The 12,685-nt window shown below is 48.2% G+C and overlaps 1 protein-coding gene across 3 annotated transcripts in view; it reads left to right on the top strand.

Annotated features, from left to right (window-relative positions):
- Positions 1–4,467, top strand: part of WDTC1 (WD and tetratricopeptide repeats 1) — a 65,645-nt gene extending 61,178 nt beyond the window's left edge. For 2 of the 3 annotated variants that reach the window (XM_047082471.1, XM_047082469.1), the window contains 2 exons: positions 912–1,104; positions 2,441–4,467. In XM_047082471.1, coding sequence (XP_046938427.1) covers positions 912–1,104; positions 2,441–2,638 — 391 coding nt within the window. In that variant the 3' untranslated portion in view covers positions 2,639–4,467. The remainder of the gene's footprint in view (positions 1–911; positions 1,105–2,440) is intronic. The other variant, XM_047082472.1, reaches the window with a different exon arrangement.
- Positions 4,468–12,685: the final 8,218 nt, after the last annotated feature.

Raw genomic sequence — 12,685 nt, 5'->3', positions numbered from 1 at the left:
CAACAGGAGGTTGAAGGGGGTGTGGGGGCATAATGCTTTTAAAAAAAGTCTCAAATCCCAGCTCTGCCTCTATATCCTTGATCAAATGGCTTCACAACTCTGTGGGCCTCAGCCTCTTCGTCTACAAAATGAAACCAACCATCCCCATTCATGGGGCCATAATGAGGATTAATGAGGTAATCCATAAGGTACCCAACGAGGGGCCTAGACAATGCCTTTAGCCCCCACCTCCTCCTCCTCTGTCTCCATGTGCTGGAGCTCGGTTTCTTTATGTGGATGCTTGGTGCTTCCCTCTGCTGAGGCTATGAGGCAAGAGCCTCAGAAGCTGGTAGTCTAGGCACAGTTGTCTTCTCAGAACTGTGCCCCAGGTACTGAGGGACGTAGCCTGTGTCACATCAGACCCTGTCACCCCCAACCCTCCTTTTAGATGGTGTACTTTCTTAGGGTAGGTGAGACACTTGAATGTCAAGAACCTCTCCATCAAGATCCCTTCTAAGTGTCACTGGTGTGTGGGGGGCAGACATACTGTAGGATCAGGATACTGGACCCCAAAAGCCAAGGACTGCTGAGGGAAGGCTTAGACAAGAGTGTTCCCAGAGACCTAAGAGATGCAAGATCTGATCCAGCACACGAGGAGCTTATAATGTACTTTGAGGGAGAGTATCTTGGGGGGGTCCCAAGCAGTCCCTGATCCTGAGTTTAAGAGACTAGCTGGACAGCGACTGGAGCTCTGTAGTATGGAAAGGATTACCATGTGTATGGGAGTTCTAAGTCAAGTGAGGACCCCAGAGTTTGGGGGGCTCAGCAGCTCCAGACCTCCCTGCTCCCCCTTGCCCTAAGCCACACAGCCTCTACTTGAGGCTGTAGGGCGGTACCCCACCTGACCTCCCTGCCCTTTGCCCCTCTGCCAGCAACGCTCAGTACATCGTCAGTGGCTCTGACGATGGCTCCTTCTTCATCTGGGAAAAGGAGACCACCAACCTGGTCCGCGTACTCCAGGGGGACGAGTCCATCGTCAACTGCCTGCAGCCACACCCCAGCTACTGCTTCCTGGCCACCAGCGGCATTGACCCTGTTGTACGGCTCTGGAACCCCCGGCCAGAGGTGAGGGTGTAGAGAAGATGGCCAGAACTAGACAGGGAAGAAGGTTGGGTTGGAGCCTGTGCAAGGCCTTCAGCTGAGCCTGGGAGGGTTGGGAAAGGACATGAGTCACCCAAAGGCTAGAAGCTCTTACCAAAGGGCTCAACACCATGTCAAGGTGGGAGCCATCAAGTTCTCAAAGTGCCAAATGTAGTGGGCAGGAGTTGGCTCCTGGTTTCTGGGGTCATATCCCTGAATGAGCTGAGAAGATGAGACTCACAGGAAACAGTAACCAAGGACAGGGATGCGGGAGGGTCGGGAGGGTACCAGAGCTCCGGCACCATCTCATGAGAGCATGAAAGCAGTACCTCAGAGGCTCCCTGGGTACCCTGCCCTTCCTATACCACTGTGTTGTGTCCCCCAGAAGCTGGGCAAAGCCAGTCCCTTAGTTACATGAGAAGTGTGCGGGCTTTGGCATCTGGTGAGCCTAAGTTTGAATCCTGGTCCCTTCACTCACTGCCTGAGGGACTGAACTACCTCTGACCAGGTTTTTATCGTCTGCATTGGAATGGGAATGACAGCCCCACCTCAAAAGGTTACTTTAAGGATAAAGTGATGCCTCCAGATGCAAAGTGTCCAGCCCACAGGAACACTTAGGATGGTGTGGTCCCCTCTACTCCCAGGGTGGGTAGTCAGGCAGGCTGGCCTGAGGCCTCTCCTGCCCTCTGTCCCACTTGCCTTCCCTTTCTAGCCAGAAAAACAGAAGTCAAGTGGTGCATCTAATTACAGAGGCAATTTACTGTGAATTTTAAAGAGAACTCTACAGGGGTTCTCCCATGAGGGGAGAGGAAAAGGATGAAGGGTTGTTGGAGTGATGACAGACAAGAGTGGGGTGGAGGACACAGACAATGCCCCCATCCTGGGTATCTAGTATGCCCAGCAGACCCTGGTGTGAGTCCCTATTGTTTCCTGGTATGGGCCCCCCCCCAAATGTGTACCCTGATGTGGGTATGCCCCCCCAGTATGTATCCCAGCATGTGCACCCCCCTCATATATATGTTGTGTCCCCTCCCAGTTGTACATATTACCATGTGGCCCCCCATGTGTGTAACCCCCTGGTGTGTCCTCTCCCTCACATATAGATCCTGGTGACCATGTGTCCTGTACTTACCCCAGTGTGTGTGTTCGCCTGCACCCATGTACACATAAGGGTGTATGTACAAATGGACACCCCTGTGCGTCTCCTGCTCTGTACACCCCTCTCCGCATGTATTACTGCAGCTGTATGTGTGTGTTTCCCGACTTCCCCACACATCCATCCCAGGACTATGTGTGCCTTCCCCCCCCCCCGCCCCCCTAGAGTGAAGACCTCACAGGCCGAGTTGTGGAGGACATGGAGGGCGCTTCCCAGGCCAACCAGCGGCGCATGAATGCTGACCCGTTGGAGGTGATGCTGCTCAACATGGGCTACCGGATCACAGGCCTGAGCAGTGGGGGTGCTGGGGCCTCCGATGATGAGGACAGCTCCGAGGGCCAGGTTCAGTGCCGGCCCAGCTAGACCCTCCTGGCCTTGGTCCCCAGCGCCTGCTGCTGGCTGGACCCTCCACCATGGGCAGGAGGTCAGGGGGTTCTGTTTTGGTTTGTCCCCCCCCCCCCACATTTTTTTCATTTCCCTGTTTGTTTGTTAGTTTGGCATTGGGGGTGGGGGGTTGCTACAACTTGCTGGCTTTCAGACTTTTGGGCAGATTGCCCCTTGACTGGACCCAGCTCTGAGCAGAAGAGCAGGAGGGGAAGCCCCTCCATATGCCCCCCACCCATATGCCCGCTTCCACATCCCTGGAGGGCTCTGACCTGCCTCAGGCTGGGTGGGAGGCAAGGGCTGAAGCTGTCTTCAAGGACTGTCCTACCCTTCAGCTGGCGGCAGGAAGGGGAGTGGACTTCCAGTCTAAGGGCTGGCCTTGACCTGCTGCCACTCTTGCTCCTGCGGGCAAGGCTAGCTCCTCCATGGCTTCAGGGAAGGTTCTGAGAAAGGATGCCCCCCCCCCCCCGCCAGAGCTCCCTTCACCCGCCACCCCCGCCCCATTTCAGGGTGGAAGCAGAAGGAAGGTGGGAGTCCTGCAGTAGGCAAGGCCAGGCCCCTGCCTGGGCACTAGAGCTTTCTCGCCCTTCTCCCAGTGCTAGCTCTGGACCCTGTGCCTGCTCTCACTGGCCATCTCTGGGGGCTTAGGGGGCTTAGCCTTTCCCAAGGGCCCTGGCAGAGGGTGGGGCACCGCACCATCCCCTTCTGCGCTGCACTGCAACCACTCCCACTCCTCTTTCTGGGGGCTCCTTGGCCTCACTGTGACCTTTCTGCCAGAGCTCCCAGCCAGGCCTATTCTCTCTCGCTGAGGTGGCACTCCCTGCTAAGGGCCCTTTCTGCCCTCCCTCCCACCCCATGTGCTGAGCCGCCACAAAGACCAAAGAAGTGATGGCTTTTCTCTGTCCCCTGCTGCTCTTGGGGGTGGGGGAGGGAGAGGGGGTCTCCTGAGTCACTCAGATGGGAAAATCCGTAACTCAGCCCCCTCCCTCCTCAGCAGCCCCAAGCTTGACACTGGACAGCAGTCACCCCACCACTCACCAAGCATCTCTCTGCCCCCTTGGCTCTCAGCTGGGAGCTGCTCTCATAGTTGCTCAGCCTTCCTCCCTCTCCCTCCCTTTCCCCTCAGTGCTTACTTGGCTCCAGCCCTCCAGCTGCAGCCTCTGGGGAGCTGCAGCCTCCCTTCTTCCCTCCCTCCGTCCTTCCCTCCCTCCGCCTGGTCTCTGCCAGGTGCCTCCTCTCAGTCAGGCTTCAGAGCAGCCCTGGAGACAGGAGGGCCATGTTAAAAGCTTTTTCACAGTTTTAAGAAGACAGGGGAGGGGGGGTGAGGATAGTGGTGGGGGGTCTGGCACCATCTCGTCATTGCTTTAATCCCAGCAACACAGGTGGCAGCTTCTCCCCCTTCCTCCCCACCCAGCCCCTCTCCCGCCCTTCTCTTCTAGCTTGGTAATGAAGTATATTTATTGGTGAAGGAAACAGCTGCTGCTGCTTTTCCTGCTGCTGGGACTTGCTCCCCTGTCTCTTCTCCATGACCTTTCTCCAGCCAGGGAGGGGAAAGCAGGAGTACTGGGGCTGGGCCCTGGGGCCCAAAGACCAGCAGGGGCCCCTTTGCTTTCCTGTGTTGGAGCCACCTGCCATTTCCTCTCTCCGTGCCTCCCCCCCTCCCTCCCCCAGCCTGCCCAGCCTGGGCCCTGCAGTGTGGAGAGACACATTAAGCCTTACTGTCCTCTGGGGGCAGGAGCCGAGCCTTTTTGTTGCTCCGCTCCCAGGAGAGTGAGGGTGACGCAATTGATTAAAACCATTTTGTTCTAGGTGTGGCTGCTGGCATTTGTGGGGTGCGAGGGGGTCTTGGGACCAAAGTGAGGGCACCTGATCCCTCACCTGTGTAGCTATGTGACTTTGAGTAACCATACCTCTCCTGGGTAGAATGAGACCTGCCTTGGAGGATCCCTGTGAAGCAGTGGCCACTCAGCCTAGCGGGGCGAAGCACAGCAGAGCCTGGCACTGGTGGCTGTGAATTGCAATAATCAGCTTTCACTCTCCGGGCTGTTTTCTCAACTCTAAAATAAGGAGGTGAAGTCTTAGTGGCTTTTCAGACTTCTAAAATCAGAACCCAAACCAGAAATACACATTTTACATTGTGACCCAAGGTACCCATGCTTATTTGTATGTATATAATGAACATAAGTTTTATACAATAATGCTTATTACCCTTGCTACATGCAATATGTTCTATTTATCATTCACATTTACTTTTCTATTTTATTAAGGAGAGGAAATGCTGGCCATAACCCACTAAATGGTTTCACAACCTACAGTTTTTTTGTTTTTGTTTTTTTTTAAGATTTTATTTTTAAGTAATCTCTATACCCAATGTGGGTTCAAACCCACAACCCTGAGATTAAGAGTCTCATGCTCCACCAACTGAGCCAGCCAGGTACCCCTAACAACCTACAGTTTTGTGTGTTTTTTAAGTTTATTTACTTTGGAAAGAGAGAGCAAGTACGCACTAAGCCGGGAAGGAACAGAGAGGGAGAGACAGAATCCTAAGCAGGCTTGGGGCTGTCAGTGCAGAGCTTGGGGCTCAAATCCACAAACTGTGAGATCATGAGCTGAGCCAAGGACCAGTCGTCAGATGCTCAACCAACTGAGCCACCCCTGGCACCCTATACCCCACAATTTTTTGATGTGCTCTGGATTAGAGGATTTATTAGACCAGATTCCCAAACTTTCTCAGTTCACAGCACTCACCCCAGTATTAGTGGCTCAGTAATTTTCCCATGGAGTCTCTAAACCAAAAGAAATACCTAACAGTTCAATTTATCAAGTAATTAAACCGAAATCACATTATAAGAATTTATGTCCTACCAAGTCAGTCATCATTTTAAAAAATAGTACATATAAACTAGAAAAAACTATTTCATTTTTTTTTAATGTTTTTATTTTTGAGACAGAGAGAGACAGAGCATGAACGGGGGAGGGGCAGAGAGAGAGGGAGACACAGAATTGGAAGCAGGCTCCAGGCTCTGAGCCATCAGCCCAGAGCCCGACGCGGGGCTCGAACTCACGGACCGTGAGATCGTGACCTGAGCTGAAGTCGGACGCTTAACTGACTGAGCCACCCAGGCGCCCCAAAACTATTTCATTTTTAAATACAGTAACTAATGGGATCTGTGTGCTTGTTGGGCACTATAAAACTTGTCAAACTTTCTAATCAGATTAGACACTACCACCCTCATTTCCTATTCCACATTGACTTTCAGTTGCTTTTTATCACAGCAACCACTAAAAACCCAGCTTCTCAAAGATGACATAATCAAAGGAATGTGCCACAACTTAATGATGAAACAATGAACTACCTTGAGCTAGTAGATCTCTCAGTAGCAACTGATGTTGAGTATCTCTCAAATTTTAAAATCTCCTACTGTGCCCCCTATGAACTTGTTATGGCACCCTAAGGTGTGTTGGTGAAGTTTCAGGACTGTGGTTTAATATTGTGGGAACAATAGCTTCACTGCTGGAATTTTGTGATTCTTCTTCTTTGTACATTTGGAAAGAATGGGGTGGGGGGTTGGAGGGAGAGGCAGCAGGGCATGCTCGGTTTAGTGCAGGAGACCGGAAGGAGATCCCACCAGGAACAGAAGCACAATAGGCTGTGTTATGAAGCAGGTGCTTTGGACTGGTACTATTTCTTTGTGTCCAAACTGAAGTCTTCTAGAAGCTTCTTCAAGACACTTGCAGACCAGGCAAAGGAGAGACAGTGTTCCAGGCCAAGGCAGTAGTGTAAAGTCCCCGATTCCCTCGTGGAGCCTGAGTGATTCAGTTCAGCTGCACTGTAGAGGGTAGGCTGGCTCATGGGCTGAAGGGGCAGTCCAACTGTAGAGAACTCCCTGTGCTTGGTGAGAGGCTGTGGACTTGATCCTGTAAGCAAGGAGGAGTCACTGGAAGATTTCACCAGGAGTTCCCTTTCATTTGGAGTTGGTACTCCCTTTTTCTTTTTCTTTTTTTTAATAGACTTTGTTTTTTAGAGCAGTTTTAGGCTTACATTCAACTGAGCAAATAATACAAAGAGTCCCATATACCCCCCCTCCCTGGCTCAGTTTCCCCTGCTATTAATTTATTGCATTACCGTGGTACATTATTATAATTAATGAGCCAATATTGATATACCATTATTAACTGAAGTCCATAAGGTTCAGTCTTTGTATAGTTCTGTGGGTTTTGACAAATGGATAACGTCATGTATCTACCATTACACTGTCATACAGAATAGCTTCACTGCCCTAGAAATCCCCTGTGCTCCAGCTATTCAGCACCAAAAACAAAACAAAAAAACCTTAGGAATAACTCTGACAAAATATGTACAGATCTATATGAGGAAAACTACAAAACTCTGATTCAAGAAATCAAGGAAAATCAAAATAAATGAAGAGATATGTTATGCTCATGTATAGGAAGACTCAATATTACGATGTCATTTCTTCCCAACTTGATCTATAGCGTCAGTGAAATCCCAATCAAAATCCCAGTAAGTTATTTTGAGAATATCGACAAATTGGTTGTAAAGTTGATATACAGAGGCAAAAGACCTAGAACAGCCAACGAAGTCAAAGAAGAACAAAGGAGGACTGGCATTACCCAACTCAAGACTCATAAAGCTACGATAATCAAGACAGTGTGGTACTGGCAAAGGAACAAATAGATCAATGGAATGAGGAGAGGACCCAGAAGTAAATCCATATAAATACAATCGACTGATCTTTGACAAAGGAGCAAAGTCCATCCAATGGAGAAAGGATAGTCTTTTCAATAAATGGTGCTGGATTTAAACACTGTACATTGTTCACAAATGTTAACTCAAAATGGATCATAAACCCAAATGTAAAACACCAAACAATAAAACTTCTAAAAGATAAATGAGAAAAATCTGAGTGACCTTGGGTTTGGTGATGAGTTTTCAGATACAACATCAAAAGCATAATCCGTGAAAGAATTGATAAATTAGATTTCATTAAAAACTTCTGCTCTGTGAAATCATCATTATGAGAATGAAAAAGACAAGCCAAGGACTGAAATTGTTTGCAAAACATGTCAGATAAAGGATTTGTACCCCCAAATATACAAAGAACTCTTAAAACTCAACAGTATGAAAACAACCCAATTTTAAAAATGGGCAAAAAATCTGAATAGATACTTCACCAAAGAGGATTTACAGGTGACTAGTGAGCATATGAAAAGATGCTTGCATTATGTCATTAAGGAATTGCAAATTAAGTCAAAAATGAGATACTGAAAATGTTGACAAGGATGTGGAGCAACAGGAATGCCCACTGCTGGTGAGGATGCAAAATGGCACAGCCACTTGAGAAGACAGCAGGCAGTTTCTTACAAAGCTCAATAAATAGTCTTACCATAGGATTCAGCAGTCGCTCTCCTATTTATCCAAATGAGTTGAAAACTGAACGTCCATGCAAAAACCTGTGCACAAATGTTTGTAGCAGCTTTATTCATAATTGCTCCAAACTGAAGCAACCAGGAAGTCCTGCAAAAGGTGAATCGATAAATTGTGGTATAGCCACACAACGTATTATCCAGTGATAAAAAGAAATGCGCTATCAAGCCACAAAGACATGGAGGAAATTTAAATGCATATTGCATAATGAAAAAAAGCCAGTCTGAAAGCCACACTGTATGATTCCAACTATATGACATTCTGGAAAAGACAAAACTAGAGAGAGAGTAAGAAAGATTGCATGGTGCTCCATTTTCTACATGTTTCCACATGTGTGACTCACCCAGAGCTGTCACCAGCCCTGCTGATAAGAGGCTGGGGTCAGATAAGCCCGCCCGGTGAATGTATAGCAAAACACATTAGAAGTGGACCTCCTGTGTTTGTGGGGGCAGACATGGCCCTAGAGGCCTGCTGCCCATCTCTTTGCTTCAGCATGTGCTAAAATATGGCTGCAGAACTTAAAAGGCATCTAGCTCAGAGGTTCTCAGCTCTGGCTATACCATCAGAATCACCCAGGATCCTTTAAAAACTACCAAGGTCCCACCCCAGAGATCATTTTAATTGATCTGAGATATCTATCCATTTTTTTAAGTTTATTTATTTTGAGAGAGACAGAGCAAGCAGAGGAGGGGCAGAGAGAGATCCCAAGCAGGCTCCACACTGTCAGCACAGAACCTGATATGGGCCTCAAACCCACGAACTGCGAAATCATGACCTGAGCCGAAACCAAGAGTCAGAGGCTTAACCAGCTGACCCACCGAGGTGCCCCTCCATCCATTATTTTTAAGCATCCCAGATTCATTCTAAGCATGGCCAGAACTGAGGACCACTGATCTAGCCCTAATCTCCACATTTTCTAAAGAGAGACAATCAGTTCTAAAGAGGGGCTGGAAAAGAATGGGCTCCCCAAGGACCCCAGTGAGTTAGAAGCAAAACCAGGACTGGATCCCTAATCTATGATTCATGGTCCAAGTCCTTAAAAATCATTTTCTTATTTAAATGCTGTGATACTTTTTGAGTTCCTACACATGCCTAGCACTGGTTTAATGAAAGTGCACACAACACACTAGTCCCTGCCCTACTGGAACCTCTACATTATCTGAAAGATGTGGAATAGAAATGTGGAGTGTGCATGGTCCCTGAACATTAGATTGCACTGGGAATCATGAGTCCTCCCCTGTACATCCTGCCATCGAGTGCTCCATCTGGCAGGGGTCGTGTGGGGAGAAAAGCATCCTGATGGACAGAGGGCAGGCATGGGGGCATTCTATTGTTCAGTCTTATTCTCCTGCTCCCAGCTCATTACACACACACACACACACACATGTATGTATGTATGTGTGTGTGTGTGTGTGTGTATATATATATGTATAAATAAATAAATATATATATATGTATAAATATATATATATATATATATATATACATATATATATATATATATATATATATAAAATAGCCTGGTCCTAATGAGGTTGTAGTTTGCACCAATTTTGTGGTGATTTACAGAATCTCAGGCCGGCTTCAGCCTCATCGCTCGTCAGTAGACCTCAGAGGGGTCACCAGCAGAGGTGACCAGGATCAAGGTCAAAACCCCAACTCAGTCTAATACATGCTTAGATCTCAGAAAAGTTCCTGAACCTCTCTGGGCTCATTTTCCTCATCAGTAAAATGAGTATCTTGTTACCTGCTCTGGTTACTTTACCACATTGTAAGAAGGCCCCAAATCATAGTGAGATTAGGTGCATCAAAGTGCTGTTTAAGTGAGTAAGGATTCTACAATGGTAGTATGTGGTTTTCACTGCTATAATAGCTAACATTGAGTGTTTATTTGGGACCAGGAATGGTTTAGGTATAGCCTATCAAATAAACCTTGCAAGAACTCTATAAGATGTGAATTATCATTTCTCATTTTAGAGATGAGGAAACTGATGCCGACAGACTGAGTTACTTCCCTAAGGTATGATAACTACTGTCAGAGCTTAAGTCGAAACACGGGGCTTGCTGGCTGACCAGAGTTCATGTTTAACCATCATGCTTTACTGCCACCTGGAAGTAAGAGACTTAGATTCTGGTCCTGGCTGTGCTTTCTATAATCTTGGGCAAGTTTGCCCGTCTATAAAATGGAACAGAGAAGGAAGTCGTTTTGTAAACTCTAATGTCTGAAGAGTGGGGTGGGGGGATGTCCCCTCCCCATCATGGAACGGTTTGGAGCCATCCTGGAAGACAGTTTAGGGTTTAATGGGGAGGATCCCTGTCTCTAGGAGCCAAAGAAGGTAGTGAATGGAGCAGAAGCAGGAAGACTGAGGAAGAGAGGACTCTGCCCTTCCACATGCCAGGCACAGTGCCTCATGCCCAGCAGAAACTCCAGCCTGCAGAAGTGATTGCCCCTGGCTTGGCCCTGCTCCCCTGGATTATTGATTGAGGTGATTCTTCCACAGAGCCCTTAAGGAGACCATCTATGGTCAACGGATAGCAATGGTGACATTTCACGAGCACTTCCTATCTGCTGGGTGCTGTGCTTGGGCTACAAGGACCAATAAATCCAGTCAGAACCCTTCTCAAGGAGTTCACAGTCTCTCTGGGGAGACAGACATGTAAACAGCTAATGCTAATGCAAGTACACATGAATATTCAATAGGTAGAAAACACAGCTCTCGTGCTCTGGGAGCAAAGAGGGAACATTTGCCAGAAACCTTGAAAGTAGTGTAGGAGAGGAGGGGAAGGGCATTCCACCGAAAGAACAGTGTGAGCAATGCCATGAGGGATGACGTGCTGGGCTCATTCTCTGAAGGGCAGCCCAGTGAGGTTAACTCCAAGCTAGTCCCAAGGGAGACGGCAATGAGGCTTGAAAAGCAGGTTGGGGTTTAGAGCCAGACCATGGGGGCCTTGAATGCCAGGATGAGGAGTGAGGTCGCCTGAGGGAGGTGGTATGTGAGCCCTGGGGACTCATAAATGGGGCCAATTGAGGGGGTGGGTGACTCCCACGGAGAGAATGTGCCCTGAGTTCACTCTTCAAGCAGCATCTTGCCCTCGAAGATTTCCCAGCTTGGCAGTTCCAGCTCTACTATCCTTCCCTCCCCCAGCCAGCCCTGTAAGTGGATCCAGATGGTCATTCCTATTTTAGGTCGGTGTGTGTGTTGAGGGGAGGGGCAGCTGTGAGCCCTGTCAATCCTTTCCTGAGCTGTCTGTTAGAGGAGCTTCTTCCAGGACCCTGCTGTGATCCTCTGAGCCTGGAAGGAAGTGTTGGTCTTTGATGGAGATTTCCCATCTGTCTGTGGGTGATAGAGGTGGCAGCAGCAAGGGAGGCAAGTCACGGGCCAGGGAGGCTTTTTTATTGGGTGAGAACACCCAAGTGATGTGTGCATGTGAGAGGGGGCCTTGTGGACAGGCTGAGGGGTTGGGGGAGAAACCTGGGAGAGACGTCCCAAAGGAGTCATAGGAGCTGGCTTCTTCCTCCAGGTACCTGGCCCTCTTCATGACTCTGCTTCTGTAGCTGCCTAGGCTAAGGAGCTAAGGACCTCTGATCAGACACTACTCCTAACTACATGCCCAGCAGCCTCCATGGTCCTCTTTAAGAAGCTTGGGACACCAAAAAGTAGCAGGTGATAAGCTAGGCTCCTGCCCTGGGACTGTCTGTAGCCAGCCTATGATACCAAGCTTGTGTGTGCCATTCATTCATTTTTTGCAAATGTTTATTAAGCAAATGCTACGTGCTAGACACTCCTAGGCACTAGGTTTACAGAAGTAAACAAGACAAATATAGTCTCTGCCCTCAAAGACTTTCCAGCCTAGTGGGGGAATCCAGCAATACATAGCTACAAATGTACTATAAAGGAAAAGAACAGGGTATTCCAAGGGAGATTAACAGGGACTTTCTGATTTAGGGAAGGACTCTCCAAGAAAGCCACATTTAATCTGAGACTTGAAGGATAAATAGAAGTTAGCCAGTTTAAGGAGGTGAGGAACATTCAGCAGACGAATGTGTGCCAAGTCCTTGGGGGCATGAAAGTGTGTGGCACATGAGAGGAACTGAAAAAAAGGCCAGGGTGGCTGCAGTGTAGTGAACAAGTAAGACAAAGGGCATGACGCGGGGCCTTGTAAGCCACGGTAAGAGATTTGTGTTTTAGCCTAAGTGCAATGAGAAACCACTGAAGGTTGTCAGCGTAAATGTGGTACTTGTGTTAGTGCTATCAAATTTGTGGTAGACCCTAAGAAAGACTTCTTTGATTGTCTATTCCTCCATATGTACAATAAATGATTAAAGGGCACCCACCATCACTGACGGAGGAATGTATAAGGCAAAGACCTTCCTCGGAGCTTGTAATCCAGAAGAGATTAGCTATAATGACTGAATCAAGAAGTAGTGTAACTTATTCATTCAACAAACATATACTGCACACTGAATCTATTCCAAACTCTGTGCTAGATGCTGGTTGCTGTTCTTCAAGGATCACACACTACACGTGGATCATGGGAGAAGCACAAACCCACTCAAAATGTTTTTACTAGGTTAG

Source organism: Lynx rufus, unplaced genomic scaffold, assembly GCF_022079265.1.
Source record: "Lynx rufus isolate CCGP_SWC_20201006 ecotype Redwood Valley unplaced genomic scaffold, mLynRuf1.p SCAF_2, whole genome shotgun sequence".
In the NCBI taxonomy this organism is placed as follows: domain Eukaryota; kingdom Metazoa; phylum Chordata; class Mammalia; order Carnivora; family Felidae; genus Lynx; species Lynx rufus.
Note: the sequence above shows the minus strand (reverse complement) of the source record. Positions and strands in the feature narration are given on the sequence as shown.